General features: G+C 41.6%; 2 protein-coding genes across 4 annotated transcripts in view; one reads left to right on the forward strand and one right to left on the reverse strand.

The window, feature by feature from the left end:
- The window catches only part of LOC139115846 (uncharacterized), a 100,604-nt gene that overhangs the window by 71,972 nt on the left and 7,722 nt on the right, over positions 1–20,910 (reverse strand). The gene's annotated exons all lie outside the window — the stretch shown is intronic.
- On the forward strand, positions 4,742–20,362 carry LOC139115844 (uncharacterized). Of its 3 annotated transcripts, none has more exons than XM_070678230.1 (2): positions 4,742–6,562; positions 13,216–20,362. In XM_070678230.1, exon 2 carries the CDS (start codon positions 13,274–13,276, stop codon positions 15,968–15,970), a length of 2,697 nt encoding a protein of 898 aa, XP_070534331.1. In that variant the 5' UTR covers positions 4,742–6,562; positions 13,216–13,273; the 3' UTR covers positions 15,971–20,362. The 3 variants fall into 3 exon arrangements, with proteins under 3 accessions (XP_070534331.1, XP_070534332.1, XP_070534333.1); XM_070678231.1 differs by lacking the exon at positions 4,742–6,562 and adding an exon at positions 6,573–6,711; XM_070678232.1 differs by lacking the exon at positions 4,742–6,562 and adding an exon at positions 11,233–11,449.

Genomic DNA, 20,910 nt, shown 5'->3' on the forward strand with positions numbered 1-20,910 from the left:
TACAATTACAACGAAGCAACTTCAGATATTATTGACCGTCAATATCACAAATATTCTGAATAAACAACAATATGTTGTTCTCGACACAGACCATGGGACTTGATATTAACACTCTGTACTATGTTGTCTCCGCATTGCATTATAAGTTACCAGGTGAGCGAGTCGTATTACATCCCCAATTTGAAAAACAAACAAATCACAAAAATCAATGTTGATAAATGTATTTGGTCGACTATTCTCATGGTTCAACCGATCCAACATTGCAGTGCGTTCTCCCTATTGACGTCTAAGCAGACAGAAGACTTCCCACGCCGACGATGTGCTTGTCCGTCATCAGTCGAGTAAACTTGTGGAATATGACATTGCGGACGCCACCTGCCATTGAAAGTGGATACTTGCGAAAGGAGGTGATACCTCCCTACCTCCTTGATCTTACTAAGTGGGAACGCGTTATTTTTCACTCTCATACAAGTGGCTTATCGTCAGGCAATGGTGGAAAGTTACATCAACATAGGTTGAAATAATTTTAAGATGTTCATACAGCCCCTCCCTCCCATGTACCAGAAGCATAAATTACGCCTTGCTGTATGTACTATTATGTGGCAAAAACTGTGAATCCCGCATGTTAAAATGACTCGGATGCTATCTTCTGTCAGTACCCAGTACCCCCTTTGCTCTCTATATGGGTAGAGTTAGTTTGTTCCAGTCCCTAAGGCTTATGGAGGTGTCATAGCCTTTTGTTTACCATTTTATGAGTAAATTTCCTGACAGACAGATTGACCCTTGACACTGGTCTTTATAATTGTGTCCAGTGAGTAGAAACATCACATCAACACTTCAGTTCGGAAAGGCGAACTGTTTTAAAGGGGCAGCCCTCAGTCCCCGGTTCACGCATTGGTAGTGGGTGACATTTTTGTTCCCCTTTAAAAGTTGTGCACAGTAAGTCAATGTTGTCGGAGGTAAACTGAGAAAAAAACTGCCCCTTTAACGAAGAGAACACACGCACTTGTCCCTTGTCCCGCTAGAATCTGACACTAGGGTGGGTGGACATGTTTTGGCCTCGAGGCTATAAAAAGTAGCTTTTACTGTGTGGCAATACGAAATCTGCATGGCAGTCTTGCTGCCCATTGTCATTACGCACCATACAACATAAACAGCACTGCATACAGAGGTACAATTCTCTGACATGGAGAGAGTATCAGGTAGACCAAGAGACCGTGACTTTATCACTGTGTCATTATTCAATCCTAAAGTCCCTTACTCTGTACCAATTGAAAGTTCCTGCAGTCAGCAGGTATACATCGGGTATGCTTATCGACACTGCGCAATGAATGCCATGAGCACCCATCAAATGAATAAATTACCAATGATTACAGGGCCAGGCGATTTTAATAGTAAACCTTAGACAGGATAGTGGAGGATTGTCTTTGATAAACTCCTCTTTTTAATTCATCTTGTTCAAAAGCGGCAGTGTTCAATCTCTGGTTGCCACATTAGCTGTAATTGATATTGACTATTAATGTTATATTGGTGCTTTGTCCTCCTTTGAAAGCTGTGCACAGTTAATCAATTTGCTCAGTGATAAAGCTAATAAAATAACTTTCAGCTTTTACGGATTTGTTCAAATGGTATTTCAGATTGCTCTCGTCACTGAAGGTTGTTTGTGCTTGTTTTTTTTTTTTCAAGTTGCTGTCGTTGATCCCATGCTGTTCAATGCATCACGTTGTTAAGTATTGTTTCCATTTTGGCATTGTTTGCATTTTGCCGCTATTTGCCGTACAAATTTAGAAAGCATCAAAAATAAACGGATAGAATGAATGGATGGATGGACAAATGGATGGATGGACGGATAACGACGGAACGAAAGAATGAATGAGTTAGTCAATGAATGAATGAATGAATGAATGAATGAATGAATGAACGAAAGAATGAATGAATTAATGGGAGAATGAATGAATGAAAGAATGAATGAATGCATGAATAAATGAATAAATGTGAAATGCGTGGAGTTTGACCTTCGATATTGACATTTCAATAAAATCTGACCCTTTTTGTAATGTAAAGCAGAATGCTATACGGTCACAACTTAAGAGGTCAATGTCACCTAAAATTGCTAAATACAGAGTCGACACGTCAGCGATGCCCATGGGCTACATCACGGTCAGAGTCTAAAGCCACTCGTGACGTATGACTGTCTTTGGATATGGAGGTTGCACCACGTGTATGTGCTACTTCCATATTGTGGGTAAATAATAATGTTATTTCTTAAGACAGCAAGAAAGGTTTCATTTTCCTTCGATGTAACTTCTAACTTTCATTGTTCTTTTTCTGGAAAACAAAACTGTCCACTCCTTCTTTTCCTCCATAAAGTATGTTCAACCAAAGATAGACCATCATCGAGAAAAAGATTTCTCCAGGGTCTATGGTTCAACTTGATACAAAGATTATTCGCCGTGCAAGCAAAACGTAAAGCGTGCAATATACAATCTTATTGTTGGCGAAATAATGGTATGTTGTCCCCGGGCAATAGGGTTCAGCCATTATGAATTATGATATATATTTGACATAACACACATTGTGCGATTACAAGCTTAACACAGCAGAGCATTTTAAAGACATTTACTCTGTCAATTGTCCCTCTATCACCATGCGAGAAGGGGCTGTGCTCTACCCCACTTTTCTAAACGATTTCAGGAGTAAACTAGAAAACAAATTTCACATCATAGTACAAATAATTAAAAAGTTACTAGGAATGGGGCTTTGAAATCGGGAAAACAATGAAATCTAGGAAAGATAGTTAATGTATGTGAATTGAGTTGAGAGTCCAAACAAGCTATGAACACAATAGGTATTGTCTTTAATGAACTAATAATCAATCGGTGATGTCGTCATTATGCTGTTGTCGTGTATTTTGTCCATTGATAACATAAAGACATGATGAACTCTCTGGATCACGTACGATACTTCAAAATTAGCGCTTAGTCACAGCGTAATTGTAATTTCTTGAGGCTTTGTAGGGAAGGAATTCTGATCAGAACTCCGAGTATGGACGTTGTCTGCACCGCAGTCCCTCCATCGCGATGGAGGGTCTGTACCTGCCCTAACAAGCTCTTTCAATTTTCAGTTGCAAGTTTTTTTTATTGTGTCGGGGTTTAATTCATATTGAAATTCGGTGTAAGACAAAACTATCGCAGAATAATATGAGTACAATGGGTTTATTACTCCCTGAAACATGTTACCATTCAATTGTATATTCCTTTCTTTTTTATAAATGGTAACTTTTATCTTTGTGAACAATGAATGTGAAAAAGCCGCGGATGTCCCGGAAATCAAATTATAATCCTGACTGTGACAGGTAATTGAAGTATATTGTTCGGTCCGACTTTCGACTTGTTTGTAGACTAGGTTGAAGACAATGAATTAAACAGAACAATACCGTCATGTTTGATAGAGTCAGACATAACCTGGTTTGAATAGTGTCGACAAAGACAAACGACGAGCAGCGAAATGGTGTACATCGCCGCATAATCATGATTGCTTTGTGTGGTGTTAGGCGAGCAACTACCATTATTGACAGGCGGGCAGAAGACGACAATAGAATAATTCAACAACTGTTGAAACTTTAATGGTTTTGCGATATAAAAAAACCGACAATCTTCACTCGAAATTGTGAGCAAACACTACAATAATGGTAGACTCGGTTCAAGTCTGTGATTTTTGAATGTTTTAGTGGAGTGAACGCGACGAATAGTGTTTTATATATTTTCATGTGAAACGCATTAGTGGAGTGGACGTGATGAGTGGGGTAAACGCTATACAGGAGAGTTTCACCCGGAATCACAAATTCGGCACTACTGCGCAGTCTCAAGTTAACGCGTTCGATCGCAGGGAAAACCTGGCCAGGGCTGCCAAGTTCGGAATAGATTCGTACGAAATAGGAGAGACACAAGAGAAACTATTATAAATGATTTTCTTTCTTAGAAATTCACTGACTTGAACCAAGTTTACAAAAATGGCTACAGGTCATTAAGAAAGAAAGACATTCGTCCACCTTTAACACTTCCCGGTGACATTTTTTGGACTTCAATCTCTTACAATACTGTTTTGATCTACCACTTATGGGGGGCTCATCATGAAGTTCATGGAGTAAATGAACTTTCAACCCACTTATATTTGTGAAAATCGAAAATTTTAGTTTTTCCCATAGATTTAACACGGGGATGGCGGCCATTTTGAATTTCAAGTATCGGGAAATACTGAGTAATTTGTTTATCAAATTTTACACTGTTGCCCTAATTTCTATTCTTGATTTCGAAAAGGAATTATGTAAAGTTATCTTACGGAACGATTCAGTAAAAGTTTAAGTCTCTCAATTTCCGGGCGAATACTACTTTAATGAATATCTGAAACCAGAAATATGTTTCCTTTTAAGCCTTAGCATCTATTGTCATTTTATTCATTACCATCGAACTAGAGCTAGTGGATTTCGGACTCTCAAACTTTAAAAATTCTTTTCTGATCTACCACTTGCGGGGATTAATTTAAAGCTCTTGTGGTGCAAGGAAACGTTTCACCGGCTTAGATTTTCGAAATTCGAAAATTGATTTTTTTCCGTCGAGCTAACACAGGGATGGCGGCCATTTCGAATTTAAATATCGCTAAATCTTGGGTTATTTGTTTCTCTAGTACCAACATTTGCCACGGTGACCCCCCCCCCAATTTTTATTCTTGATTTTGAAAGAGAATGGTTGAAAGATTCCTTAAGGAAAGTTTGAGCAAAAGTTAAAGTCTTTCACTTTCGAGGCACATACTACCTTAAATTAGCCCATGTTTATCAAACGGTGTAGCTCGGAGGGACTTGAAAACACACAATAGTCGTGGAGTGTAATGTATTGAATATCGTTCTTCACAAATGAATTCTAATCTGGACTAGAACTCATATTTGTCAAAAATATCATCGAATATGGCGCGCATACAGACTGTGCCGACAAGTTCATCATCAGTTATTTTGTCACGTGTTTGGGACAGAGCAAGAAACTATCCCTAAAGAACTGATAGAAAGTACGTTAAAACTGACCCTCGAGGGTCGATGGTGAAAAGTAGCTATTGTGAACATTTAAAGTATGTCATGAAGAAAATATCAATGAATGAGCAAACTTTCGAAAAACAGCATATTTATTTTCATTTCCAAAATACTGATATTGTGTTAAGGATGTATTTTTTTTTGAAAATCGGAAACCAGTCGCTGGTAATGTCGTGTTAAGGTCGGACTCTAATGTCGACTTAAAAAAATGTCTGCCTGCCATATGGAAAGTTTAATTCCTTCAAAATTATTTATTTTTGCAACGCCGCTGTAGTACAATAGCGCCGCGGTCCTCAATTTATAGAGCCTTTCTTAAATGATTTTTCAAAATTACGTTTAGCCAACTTTCTGAGAGAGACCATGAAGTGAACCTTGCAAAGGTGGGCTTCTCAAACGCCGAATAAATCATAAATGCACGGTCTAAAGCACGTTAGTACTCGATACATGACGTCTCCGTCAACGGAGCCCGGTCAGTCTTTCTTGGCCATACGTCAGCGCCACCTGTCGAATCCTCGATCATAGCCGATAGCGCCTTGAGGGACCGCAGTTAACGGTTTCTGCGGGTCGGTGATCCATCATATGACGAATCGAATATATTTCCCGACTGCCGAGCAAGTTTTTTTTTCACATGTTGCCTTTTTGTAAGAATTCACTACTAACCATTCCTTTGCTTTTCTCTTGAATTCTAATTTAAGTTGGCCAGGCACGCTAAGCGAACATAGTCACCGGAAACTTTGTCAGAGTCTCACCATGGATGTAATGGTCTCACCATGGTCTCACCTTGTGCTTTACGGCACCCGTGGGAGAAAAATTCACAAACTATAAAATTTGGGCAGTCTTTGGAACTATTGCTTGCCCAAATTAGCAACGGACTAAAAATATGTCCTCTTGCATGCTATTACGGCGTCGATCATGCACGACTGTAGGCTTCGACAGAATCCCTACAAGGTGACTTGCACAATAGAAGTAACAACATCGTCTGCAGATTGAGAACACCTGACGCGAACAATCATGGCGTACGCTCACCGGCAAATAATGTGAACAGGTAATTCTACCCTATTACATAAGGTGTCCTTTTTTTCACTGCACTTTGTAAACTGCCTTGTGAGTCCCTATTAGTTTCCTAAAAGGTCAGTCCTGTAAAGCAGGTATATTAGGCTTGTCATTCGGACCATTCACATGCAAACTGAGTGGGCGATTTGAAAAGAGATGGCTGTCAAATTTGCATGTGAACGGACTGTCAACTTTTGCGACAATGTGCAATGCGGGTCAGATCCCGTCGGGTCGTTAGAAAAAGGGCCCCGTTCAGTGCTGGGGCAAGGTATCCACTGTCACTTCGTACAGTACCACTGACAGGGCGAGATTTCCGGTGATCACACCGTCGGACGTCAAGCGGGCGAAGGGAGAACGGAGAAAAATTCAAGTCACACCCTTTCACTGTGAACACAACGTCTCCATATCAAAGTTGCAGATAAGAAGGTATGTTCCAATCACGGCCCCTCCACTAACAATGTGTAATCCCCTCAGTGAGTGAGACAATATCGTTTGGTCAGTGTTTGAAGTGAGAGCATTCACTGACAAGGGAACTGGGATCCGTGCATGAGAATGTCGTCTGTTGGATTGACCAGGTAGGTAGACAGGTTGGCAAGTATGAAGTGAGTGTGGATGGTGACGAACTCCGTTTAGGACGATAGCGTAACCACTACACGACGGAACGAAAATCGGTTTTGTGCCAGCCGCGACTACGACTAGAAAGCGATCGGAAGGGGCATGCATGGATATGCATTCATGAATGAAATGGCAGACAGGCTGACATTGTGCATTTATAGTTTCCAACGTGAGAGAGAGAGAGAGAGAGAGAGAGAGAGAGAGAGAGAGAGAGAGAGAGAGAGAGAGAGAGAGAGAACAACGTGCGGTGTTACCAAATGCATTGTCAAAACACAAATCTCTTTATGGTATACTTCATGTATGAAAGACGTCGTGCAGTGTTTTTGAGCAAAAGTCCTTTCCCACCATGTGTCTCCGGTCCTTGTTATGGAAATTGGTACTTGTCAGGTGCGTGAATTGTCTTCTTTGGGTTTGGATGCAGACACTGACGTAACAGGTCCCTAACGTGCCTCGGAGGCGAAATTGCTAGTTGAAGCCCAATTGAATTGGTTTGTCTGGTTTGTCTGAGCTGAGACGACGAGTTGTAGTTATCTGAGGCATAGACTATGCAGGCCATATTTCTACCCTCACGGTTTTTGGTCAGGCGAGAAGCCTTTATGACTTCCATAAGACACTGAGGTAGAATGTGGACGATAGGAAACTGTGTGCATGTAGACTCAAAAGGGCAGATCGCGCAAACTCAGATACCAAAGGGAGACATATAGACATTGGTGAACCAACTGACACGAATAAAATGTGCATGTCATGGCTCGGAGTCTTGCTTTCAAAGACAAGTATACCTTGCACTTGAATTTAAAAGACGCAAAATCACGTGAGTAAATCTCGAACGAAATACCGTACATTCCATATATACAAGGAGTCGTCTGTTTTGGGGGAAAACTCGGTGCTCTGTGTTATGGAGAAATTCTGCCGTCTTGAAAGAATGCGGCCTTTGTTTACAGACAAAACGTGACGACGAGAGACCAGGTGAAGGGGCAGTTATGCCAAACTGGCAACAGTTTTGTAAACAGATACCGGTGACGTACGGACATTTATCAGTGGGACACACGGCTTCGCAAGCGGGCGACCTCATATACCCGTTGACCCCCAGCCATGGTCAGTTTCTACGCTAAAGAGATACTCAATTCAGCATCGACGTAACGACAAAAGATAACAAGAGGTCATAAACACATGTCAAGTACGACATAAATGCACCACCTTCATAACTGGCGGTCGGGCGAGTGCGCGTGAAGCGAGTGAAATTTTGTGGAAACGCGTGGGCGGGGTCTTGCCATGCAAACTCGTCCCTAAGACGTGCTTCCATCGATGCTAGGCAACCCCTTGAGAAGCCAACCGCGAAGATATTAGTAGCCAGCGCTTTGTGATGCTGTATTTTCACAAGTAATGATAGTGATATCATAAGAAAGGCTGTGTTTGGTCTTGCAAGTGTTACATTTAAAGAAGTTTATTGTTGCATTTTTCTGTTAACGAGTGGCGGACATATCGATAGAATTGCTCTCCTAACTTAGATCGGCTTTATATTCAGAATTCACGCAGTACAGAAATCGCTTAGCTCACATGTATCTGAACACGGACGAACCATTGCTGACATGCGAAAACCGATAGCGGGGAACAACTGTCGCCAACTAGCGGCTTTCGTCAACCCTCCTCGTTCGTAGCCTATATCACAGTAACTCTACATGGGGTAGCGTAACCGCGCTATATTTACTCATAGCGGTAAAATTAGATCCATGTTTCGCTACACCTTCTGGCTGTCATATTTGTTTACTTTTCCTATCCGTATACTTAGCGAGTGTTGTTTCAAACTTCGGCTAATCCTGCCAGGTTATTCAAACATTTATATATATATAGGTAGACAAGTTTGCACACTTAAAACCAACTGTTTTTAACAGAACCATTACCGTTACTTAATAATACATTGACAAAACTACAGTGGTCATTGTATTCAGTTAAAATTACCTCTCTTTGAAATTTGTAGCATATATCAGCTCATTTACTCAAGTACGTTTGAGAATGAGAAATGCTTGTTAATGCGAACGAGGATGTTAAGACATTCAAACATTAAAATTTTCCTTGCAGTGTTTATTGGCATACACAGCGGCTACCACTCTGCTTTTATATGTCCTGTTGTTAGCAGCTTTGCTGGTATGCTGTTATATTAAGGTGTGCGGGACTGTCATTCATGCGTGTCACCGTCCTTTTGTCATGACTGTACCGTGGACGGCCCACAAATTAAAGGTCACGGAAGTTGAAGGAAAGGTTTGAGTTTTCGTGGTACATGGCGGGATGAAAAGCATTTTGAATACGTCATTGACCCACGATTTTCTGAGGGTCTACGTTTTTACAGAGTACTGTCAACGACAATGCTGCTAACAGCGCGCATCGCTGGTATGTTGGTAGACAACGAAGGTGATAGTTGCGACTGCTTTCACCCTAGGTGTGAATATTGTACCATGAAAAGATGACATTCGTCTGTCAATCAGCTCCTATGATCTGACGAGCAGTTTCAGTAAAATACTTCGGTCGGGGTTAGAGCGCGCAACCATTTAGAAACACCGTAATGAAGATATGTAGACAAAAAGCCCGCCATTAAAAACCTAAAGACGTAACGGTTTATCCTGGTTCCCACGCCTATTTAAACTTCAAAGAATGCGATCTCGTGGCGATTGTCACGAACAAATGGACGATTTCTGAAGGCCCGTCACAACGGTCAGGAGGCTACACCGAGGGTCGTTCAGCGCGGGAAAATTACGCTGCAATAGGAAGGTTCGATGAACTTATCAAAGCAAATTTAAGCAGTAAGCCAAAAACAAATCAAGTTTTATGATTTCATGTCATATTCGTCGCAGGTCGGAAACATGTGTACTCAATGAAGATCATTTATACGGTATTTTAAAAACAGTAAACGCCACCAGATGGGTCAAGACAACGATAAAAGCAATTGGCCGATATTTACGTACCTATAATAAGTTGCAAATTAAGCTCGCAGAATATATAATTACCCCTACCGCTGACCTTAACCTTTATTATGAATATTGTCCTGATCAACAAGAGGCATCACTGCCCACGGAAATATTGAAATTAGATAAAAAGTGAGGAATAAAAATGATGAAAGAACTATTTAAAATTGTTGCAGGTACTGTGTAAATCACATAAATTAAAACGTAAGTATATCCCATGTGTGACGTCAATACGTACGACGTACTGTATGTACCGTCAGTACGTTTCTTTATCAGAAGGTCGGCCGATCAATCCCCCTAGTTTTGGCAAGTAAGTATTGCCACTTTAGTTCTAAAAGGTATACAGTCACCTGTAATCTAAATATGCCCATATATGGTCTGAGGGGCGTTCTTTGTTATTCAAAATGCCCATTTGAGGGCGGTGTTTTTAAAAGCGGCCACCCGCTTAAATCTGTGATTGTTAGATTTTCTCTTTCCATGGTAACTGTGGCAAAATTGGAACAGGTGACAGTATACCTTTAAAGCTTCAAGAAAAGCAGTCTGACTGAACAATTTCCGCACTTCAAAGATTCATTTTATGAAAAGCATAATTGCGCTGACACCCTGTTTTCATTATTATGATCAGAAACACGATTTCAAGTGTTCAATATGTTTTATTTAGAAATTGCTTTAGCCATTGCCATGAAACCCACTCACCCAAAGTTTACTGTCAACTTGTTATCCCTCGCAGAAATCATTGTTGCACCATAGCAAACTATGACAACTCCACTAATAATACTACTAACTGTAGCATAATATTTGTTAATGTGTAAACACCGTCTTTATCCGCACTGATGCCGTTTCGCGTGAGGACTATACCGAATCATGTGTCTAAACTCTAAACAACATTGTAAACATACCTAAATTACATCTAAATTAAACGTCTATATCTACAGTCACCCACGAGAATATCTTTGACGGCAGAGAATATAAATTGTCTAATACAGCCTCGAGAAATTAGAATACACTTGAAGACAAACAATTTAAATATAAATTAATTAGAAATCTCGTGTTATGCTTTAATTCAAGACTAGCCGAAACGAATGTTATTTTAGTTCACGTTTGAAATGTAAGCTCAAACAGGAAAACTCGTAACCTTGGTGAGATAATTGTCTCATCATTCATAAAATGTTATTATGATTAATTAACTAATGCATATTATTCATCATTGTTGCTGATTAAAAAAAATCTAGAAGTTTATAGAAAAAATTCCAAAATACCGGATGTTTTGTAGTGGCGGTCTGATCATGTTTGTCGTATTTGGAGAACATTGTGAATTACCAGCACATTTAACGTTGGTCTAAATTTTACCTCTCTCGAACCTGGTGCTCGCAACTCCTGACGCGCTGTGTAAACGGAGTGCCGATGTCGCCAAGTCGTTCCCGGGCTATCCAAACGTAGTGGGCGTAAACACTCCGGACCACGCCACCACTATGCAAATTACATATGGTTGTCGGGAAAGGAAGACGGATAGATAGTCAGGTGTAAGTTGCAGACCGACTGGACGAGTGCGGGAATCCCCCCTTTACACAACGTGGCACAAAACGCTCTCATTATCACGTTTCCTTTGTTCGGAATAATTATCTATTATAGCCCTCGGTGAGTCATTTTAGTCCCATCAACATGTGAGTAATTGGTAGGTGCGGGAAGTCGCCGCGTAAACTGTACGAGCCAATATGTGCCGTCGATGTAAATACACGTAAGTACACAATCTACGGTTATAGCTATCTCAAAAATACGTATATTTTTAACTTTTTGTCACCCATTGGAAACTATAAACGGCAACATGAATGTGGCGGGACAGTTCATTCACCATACTACACATGGCGGATAATATTAGTCATGAAGGTGGCACACGTGTATGGGCTACCTCCATGTTACAACAACACAATCTACAATTGTTTTTCTCTGTTTCGAGGACCAGATATTAAATTTGCAATCGCTGAAATGCCTAGGTCATATTTATATTGTCGTCAGATAGGATCTCTATTGTGCTGTTTTATGTGAGTGTTAGCTTGCATGCAGAGCTGGACCGATGTTGAAATAATAACATTTTCCTGCTATTGTCATAAATACCTTTCGGAAAAATACCTGGCGAATAGAAATTCCCTGAATTTTTGTATCTTGTAATGAAACGATGTATACAGATTCGCATTTACACCTGTTCAACCTCGGGGCGGGGACCGCGGCCGTCGGGACACTGTCGTATTCGGACTCTCAATATATATATCTACTTTTTGTTGTGGCTTATTTTAAAACTCATGGAGTAACTAGCGTTTTCGCTGGCTTATTTTTGCAAAAATTGAAGATTTTATTTTTCCCCGCACAGTAGAGTTAACATAGAGATGGCAGCCATCATGAATATCTGGTGTTAAGCTTAGTAAAATATTGGTAATTTGTTTCTCTAGTGCCAAATTTTGCACGATGGCCCCTGATTTTTATTCTTGATTTCTAAAGGCAATTAGGGTTTTAAATTTCCCCGAGTAAAGTTTAGGCCGAAAAGTTAAATCTTCCAATTTCGAACTACCTTAACAGTTTCCTTAAGTCCAGGATAAGTTTCTGCTACTTTCCGTCATACATATACCTTTTTTATCATATCATATCGTTCATCTTTTATTCGTATGCGTGTTTCTGGTAGTTGAACCTTTCAAAAGTCTCCCGTTTAGACAGAATTTCTGTAATCCCAACACACAGTATTTTTTTTGTTATATGTATGGGATGAATGCAACAATCCATCGCTTGTTTGTTCAATTATACACTGATTGACCGGTCGCCATCGACTCGGAAATTTTAGGTTTCGAATGTCGTCATCGACAACGTGTGTGTGTGAGAGAGAGAGAGAGAGAGAGAGAGAGAGAGAGAGAGAGAGAGAGAGAGAGAGAGAGAGAGAGTGAGTGAGTGTGTTTGTGTGTGTTTACATACAATGTATGTACTTGGAAAAGGGTAAGATGAGATATCCCCGGTATGTGACACTGAGCTCGATACAATCACCGACATTAATCGGTAATCTACATATAAATTATTATGTAATTACGTATAGATGAAACTATGTTAGAGCTTGATATTGGGTTCAAGTAAGTCACAATTTTTTTTTTGTTCAGCTCACTCGGAATGTTATAGAGAAGATAATCAAGGTGTTCAATTTTTTAAACAATTTCCAGAACTTTTGAATTTGAATTTTTAAATTTAGTTAAAGCAGCCTGTGGAATAATCAATCTAAAACGGAAAAACACCCAGGTATTCGGAAAATCTGAAGAATTTGAAGATCTACTTAACTGAAGATAGATATGGATTTTTTAGAGTGTAAGACCACGACAAAATATCAGATCATATTCTGATAATTCTTCAAACTTACATGCTGGTTTTTTTCTACATCTCAATTAAATAATGTATATCTTATAGATGCAATCTTTATCCTCAAGACAAATTAACTGATTACGTCATTTTCGTGTTCTTGTTCGACAGATCTCAAGTATGCCGCGACACAAAGTATTAGACCCGTTTCAAGGTAGCAGGATACAGAATGACTGACCCGACGACCACGTACATCAGCAGCGCTGAGACAATCCTACCGCTGAACGTAGACCTTCAGGTCGCCGCTGCTGGCCAGGCGGGCGAGGCGCCTGACGAGATCGAACAAATCCGTCTAAAGACTTACGTCGTAAGGAAATGCAGGAGGTACATTTCGTACACCAACGGACGTCTGAATTACCCCGGAGAAGTTGAAGTGCGTGTGTGGGACACGGTTTTCCAAGTGCACGCAGCCATACTGCGGGAGAGCGGGAGCTACTTTCGGGAATTACTCACAGAGCACTGGTGCGGTATCCCGAACACTACTAACGCCCAGCATTTTATAGCCATCAACGACACGGCCATCACACCGCTGACACTGAAGGTCATTTTGGATTACCTATACTTCGGCAAGCTTTACGTCACACTGGACAAAATCGAAGAGGTTTACGTCGCGACAGAGTTTCTAGACATTGACGTAGATGATAGGGACATGATAACAGATTTTTCCCTGAGTGGTATCAGTATGGATCTCACGGGAGAAGAACGAGACATTCACAGTGATATTTACGACCTGGCCGATTCGGATTCAGGGAAGCTGTCGTTCGATAGAGAGGGCGCCTCTAGCCTCGGCGACGACTCCGATTTGGCTATCCTTACCACCTCGACCAAAGAAACGGACTTCGACAGTGGCGCGGATTCTGCGATTTCAGTTGAGACCCCGAGGCTCGGCGACTTCCGGAAAATGTACAGAGATTCCGTGGACTCCATGAGCCTGTGCAGCGAAGCCACGGAATACGGACTCCGAGACAGTTTTGAGACCTACGAAGAAATTGTTTCTGCGGGAACGGATGACATGACTCTGAAAGAGGGCAACGCCAGCGACGGAGACTCGTCTGTTGACACTATACTTTCCGATCAGGGGACTCCATCAAATAGACTGTCGAGTGAAAAACCGGCAGGTGTCAGCAAGACGACCCAAAGCATTGCCGTACAGACTGACGTTCTAGACTTCGAAGACAGGATGAGTCTGGGCTCTTGGCGTTCAGGCCTGCACGGGTCTCTGTCGTCATTGTCACTCCTTGACCACTCGGACAGAGCTATAGATCAAAACTCAAATGAGGCAATCCTTCACGGGGAATACATAACAGAAGGAGAACTCTTCCGCTTGAGGACAGGCCAATCATATTCCTCGATGCTTTCCTCTGAATACCCAGGCAGCGCCAGCACTGATATAATCCTCGAAGATGATGACGAATATGAATCTTATACGGACGAGGAAAGCGTCGTTGAACCTGGTGAGCTCTCATCGCCACTGTTTGCTGGCAAGGAAGACGATTTCGTTCGTCTCGTCAGGTTCATGAAGACTGGGTTCAGGGTAGCTCGATCTGGCCGTAGTTCGCCCAGTAAAACCCCGAGCCGGTGTTCCAGTAGGTGTTCTGGGAGTTTTCGGTGGAGCAGATTCGAGACGTTTCAGTCCGAGGAGTGGGAAGATGAAAGTTTACACGAGGACGAAGGCTTGATTAGACGAGGTTTCATGGGAGGATCTCAGGATGACAGCAAGTGGAGGCGGCCATCTGCCCGCAGAAGAGCGGATATCCTCGAGGATTTTGCAGAATTTATGGCCGATTACGACATGGCCTTCGACGAAGGCGCCACATCAGAGGATGCTGCCGACCAGGAAGCGCTGCAGTGTCTGCTCGTGTCTGCCGTTCTTGTACAAGAAGGTCGCCAATCTCTCTGCTGCTACGACGGACGCGAGGAAAACTGGAAGGAGTTTGACAGCGGTGTTGGCATCTGGCGTGTGCCCGGGAGAAGGTGGTTCTCGAACAGTCGCAGAGTCTACTGCTTGCAGTACCAAGAGCGGTCGCCGGTCTTTCAGCGGAGGCTCATGTACTATGACTGCAAAACTGGAAAATGGGAGAGAACAATACCATCGCTGATCACGACCTGCTCTCTGTCCGTTCTTGGGTTGATTGTCGACGATGATGACGTCATCTACGTGATAGAGGGAGGTGTAATCGACAGTGCCCTCACACTTCATTTGTACGACCCGAACATCCAACCACCTAGCTGGGATGTAAAGATCGTACCTACGCTGCAGTTGGAAAAAATCAGCCAGGAGAACAGACTGGGCATCGAGACGGACCTCGTGCAGTTCCTCGATGTCTGCCATAGCCAAGGATGCTTTTACTTCCTGTATTTGAAATACAAAGACCCGACTGTCTACCTTGGGCGCTTGCAGCCCCCAGACGAGTTCGACAAGGAGTGGTCGGCAAAAGAAGTGATGAGAGTCAGCGAACATTTCTACAATGAAATATGGAGGCTCGTCGGTGACGCAGAGAACATGTACGCTGTCCTTGTGAATCATCGCCGCATCCTCATCATGAAGATCCTACCAGAGACCTGTGTGATCATTCACATCGGTAGTCTAGATGAGGGGGACGGCCTCTTCCCGCTGGTCAGACTAGAAGAATCCAAGCGATGGTCGACGTCGGCAGTGATGGTAAACCGCCACATTGACATTTGCAACTTCCCGTCGAGTTCACACGTGTGTCGCTTTGACCTCGTCGAGAGGGAATGGTCCTCTGTTCCTCTGCCGGTGCAGGATGCAAACGGTTCACGAACGGAGTGCGTAACCCTGGTCAACCTTGACCTTCAGGTGCTACCGGAAGTACTAGCACGGACAGAGCGGATAGGCCAGAGTTGAAGGTATTTTACAAGAGAAGGTCGCGAAGCGTCGTGCAATGGTGTTGAACCGAAAAATCCAAAGAACGTTTAAAAGCGCATTAATTAGAATGTTGACCATCACATTACAAAACATTAATCAAAGACTATATATTTAAGTGTAGCCTTATTAAATCATCTCTGAGGCGTGGCGTCCACACATGTGGGATAAACTGTTATTGTTTACATTTGAATTCTAGTCTGAACTTTCACTTGTCAATGATAACAATATAGTTTACGCATGTACAGGCTGAGTTGACAGGCTGAATACTGAGTATCTCAACATGCTTTGGGGAGTAGATCAGGAAACTCTCGTCGACATCGAAAACCAAAATAGTGAGAAAAAATTCATTAATAGTTACAGCCGCTGACCCTTTCAGATGACCTCTAACCTTCTCCCTATCAACTCTTGAGGACAACTCTTTAGGGTCATGAAGCTAGGTGTCTGCAAAAAGCTATTTTCTGCCGTTTCGGCTTAACCAAGTCGTCATTTGTATTATTGATGTACACTGACCGGACTCATTTCACTGGCGATACATTACCTCCAATAATTTTATACGATAGGTCGTAAAACACGTGAATAATAGCTTTGCAGTATACTGTACTATGGTGAAGTTTTCTCAATGTATTTTATTAAGACTGCCGCCACGTATTCTTTGTGAGTAGCTACTAGAACGTGCAGTATTTTCTAAATAGCATCGACTACTGAGAATTCCCGCGTCGATTCTTCAGGAGCGGGTAGTACATGCATTTCAAGTGGTCCACGGAAGTGGTAGTATTTATATCATAAAAGTATGATTTACAAGTATATTTCATTTACCCAGCCCTCTTGATTAACTGAACCACATATTATTTACTGTGGGCATTATTTACCAATGACGTCGCCGAGTTTATAGTTTTTAAAGTTTGCGACAAAATTACGTTAAGGTTGAATACGCCTCGGGGACAGATATTCTGAGTTTACAATTCTTTTCTGCTCTTCCGCTTGTGAGGGCTAAATTTGAAGCTCTTGGAATAAGGAACATTTTCACAGTCTTTTTGAATAGCGTTAACACAGGAATGGCGGCCATTTTGAATTTCAAATATCGGTAACTGTCAGGTAATTCGTTTCTCCTGTAGAAAACTTTACATGGTGACCCCGGATTTTTAGTCCTGATTTGGTAAGAGTTTGGTTGACAGTTTCATCGAGGAAAGTTTCAGCAAAAGTTTAACTCTTTCTCTAGTGAGGCGCATAGTACCTTGACTTGGAAAAGAATTGTAATTTACACCGAAATTACACAATAATGAATCAAGGCTTGAGTACATAGTTCGCATGGTGAAATTGCAAGTAATGTGAGATGAAGTTCAGTCTTAGTCAGATCACAAACAAGCGCCTGACGGTCATATTAATCGCCGTTTTGTCAATTGATGCGATGCCAACGATGGTAATTTACCGTGGAATGTAGTTTGTTAGGGTCGAGTCGACAACTTGGTCAAGGAAACTGACCGATGTTGTTAAATGCACGACGTTTTTCTTGAGTTTAGGTCATGTAGTATTGGCCACGTACATAAGGAAAATAAAGGGGACTGAATTCGATCTTGAAAATGGCAAATTTATGCCTTGATTGTCCTCCAGGCCATGTGCGAAACGACATTTTGTAATGCTTGAATGAGAAGCGCGTAATCCAATAGTAATTTACGATTGCGGAAGACCTGTAATATGATGGACTATTATCAACTGTGGCTGGCGAAAGACAAATTGCAAATCGACATTTTTAATCATGCGTTCGTCAGACGATACGATTATTGCAAAAAGGGGACTGTAGATAGAGAAGGCGCGACGTTAATGCGGTTCGACGTTGAGTTCTCTTGGCTGCAACTATCATGTTCTGGGGTCGACGTTGAAGCTGATTCTATTATTTGTTATTCAAATCAAAACATATTTGTGTCTACATTCGTTTCAGGTATGGTTAACGCGAACGCGATACAGCAGTGTTATACGGGAAATCACTGCCCCGAATGAAAAAAGTTTCGCGTTTAGCTGACTGTACAGCGCTGATTTTTTCACCCGTCTACCTTAAAGGTCTGGTGAAATGCCCATGTTGCAAAATCACAGAAATACAGTTGATGGTCTATAAAACAGTTACATTCATTTCTTTTTTCGTTTAGCGCGCGTGATTATGAAATATGGCAAAAGAAAAATGCAATGTGGGCGTGTCCCCCGAGCCTCTCCAGTCGACTTTTTTCGGCTTTCCGAAGTTTGCCCGACGCCGTATCTCATAACGGGAAGAAAAGTAATTCACACCTCCGTAAGCTCCCTACGGGGGGTAACTTCTAGAGTTTCCGCTTACATGATCAGGACAGTGTCCTCCTTCACTATGGGTGGCTGTCACAGCGGCAAGAACATGAACGGCTCAACTGTAAACTTTTTCAAGTTCCCGTCAAGTGTTGAGTGTTTGAACCATAATGTGCTTGTCTCTGCTGGTTCGTACGATCGGCCACGGTCCCTCGGCTGAGCCTGCCTCGCTACTCGCTACACAGAAGGTTGGGACCGCAACAGCATGAACAGCAACACTGAACGTTGAGACTACCATTAAAACGAACAACAACACGGAACGTTGAGATCGCGATACAAATCGTGGAGGTAGAGTCCTCCATGATACAAATCGACAGCAACACGGAACGCGTCGTTGGGACGGCAATTAAATTGAAGAACAACGGGGAATGCCGGACCACGAGGACCGCGATGCAAATCGACCGCAACCCCAACATGGAATGTTGAAGACCGTGATTAAAATGCACAACACAGAACATCTAGATAGACCCCAATGTAAATCAACTGCAACACCGAACCTTGTTGCCTCGATTAAAATGCGTATGTCTGCTATGTATAGCAAAAGTTTTAATTCTCGCGAGCGAGCGTTCCTATGCCCGCTGTACACTAGACAAAATGACGTCAAATTTATCGCGAGGGTTTGATTGCGTGTGTGTAAGTTTCACTTCTCGCGAGAGCTATTTATGCATGCTGTACACTAGACTAAATGACGTCAAATCTCTCGCGAGACTTGGCTCGATTTCAAATACGTACGACAGAAAGAACGCAATGATATACGGAAGTAGACACAGTTTTTGGGAATCGCCGAGAGAGAAGCGCAGATTAAACAAAAGACTAAAAAACCCACGTGTTTTCTTTATTTTACCATATTTTTTAAACAAAAATCAGTGTCGCCGCTGTGGCGAATTAGGATCGATTTTTTTTCGCCACTTCGGATTTCGATTCGCATTGGCGAACGTGGCAAATGGGCAGCGCGAACAGTGTTTTGTTAGCGGATACCGGGCAGAGATAAGGCGGCGTTGGACCGCTATTCGATGTAAATGAACACACCAGTGACGTCACAGACGGCCAACCATTATCCCCGCTATGGGCGTGACCTGAGTGTTGCAAAATGACCCCATGAAAGCCGCGCATAGAAATATCAAAAAAATTAACACTTGCGCGTACTTTTAGGTTGCAATTCTGTTTCGAGTGTAATGGTATTGACCCCCTGGAAGATATTCAGTCACACGAACGGGACCATTTCACCAGACCTTTAAATATATTTACAGTAAACTTTAAAGAGGTGCATGACAAAGCCTTTGCAACAGACAACTTCCATTTTTCAGTTCGGCTGGGTCAAGTCTGACACTGATGTGTCGTCTGCGTGATTTTTTCAAGTCTCAGACGGTAGATAAAATAGGATACGGTCACAAATTCAAACAATTTTCCCGCGCAGACAACTTCTTGATATTTAAAATGGTCTAACAACTACAAATTTCCGAGGCTGTGTTTTGCTAATATATTTTGAAACTAACTCATTTCAACATTTACTAGTATTTTCCAGCTACAAGTTTAAATAAATACCGCCATATTTAATCATTCATTACTGTTTGGGTGACTCTATTTCGGGCAAAGTTGCAAATATATAATTTTAACAAAGTAATGGTTGCAATTTCTTTTATGTAACAAAATCATCCTATAACATTTAACCATAGGAAGTCGTACGAAGTTAGGGATTATACACCTATTTATAACAAATATTCTGGTTATCTGATAGTATCCCCTCAGTTCTCTTTCATCAAAAAAATATTTGAAATAATACGTTCTTTTGATATAGCTTATTTTCAGAACATTCAAATATTAAGAAAGGTTCTTTGCCACAAAAAATGTGAAATTAAAAACACTTACTACACTCTACGCCGATCAAAATGCTTTGCTTGAACGTTCAAGGTGAAAGTCAGGGTGTGACAGTTAGACTGCATTGCAAAACCATCTTCACATGTATCTATTTATTGTCAGTGTAACATTTTGTCATCGATCCAATAAATGAATCCATTGTCATTGTTTCATGAGAATAAATGTATCTTGTGTTGCGTGATTGCTTGATTGAATTGCAATCTTTACGTTTTATCAAAAGTATCAGCTCTAACCTTAGCCTGCCAAGTTCGTCACTATCAGGTCAAATTGGTCACAACCATTGAACCATAGCATGTACGATATGTTGCACCTTGACAGAGACTAGAGAAGTTGATGGTCCCACAGAGATACTGTAAACATGATATTTACTGACTAATCCCGCAATAGCGTCAGGTGAAAGCATCCATTAGGTTTTCTGTCAATACCGATATACACTGACTCGGTGGATCATAGGCCTGGATAAGGAAAAATTGCTGTCTATGTTTACACGTTTATAGCAAAACAATCCAGTCTGACCCACAAACTTCTTGTTTTTCTGAACTCTATGGTACAACCTTCTCTGGTACAGTTAGCGCTAATAGCATGTACGCCTATGTATGTATATGTGTATATGGTACGCACACAAATATATCTAAAATTTCATACATACTGACATATATATGTGTATACACTTGCGTGTATCTAGCGTCGACTGGTTTGAAAACAGCTTT

Source organism: Ptychodera flava, chromosome 17 (genome assembly GCF_041260155.1).
Source record: "Ptychodera flava strain L36383 chromosome 17, AS_Pfla_20210202, whole genome shotgun sequence".
NCBI classification, from domain to species: domain Eukaryota; kingdom Metazoa; phylum Hemichordata; class Enteropneusta; family Ptychoderidae; genus Ptychodera; species Ptychodera flava.

Coding starts and splice junctions, on each gene's coding strand:
- LOC139115844 (XM_070678230.1), top strand. CDS start 13,274: ATGACTGACCCGACGACCACGTACATCAGCAGCGCTGAGACAATCCTA.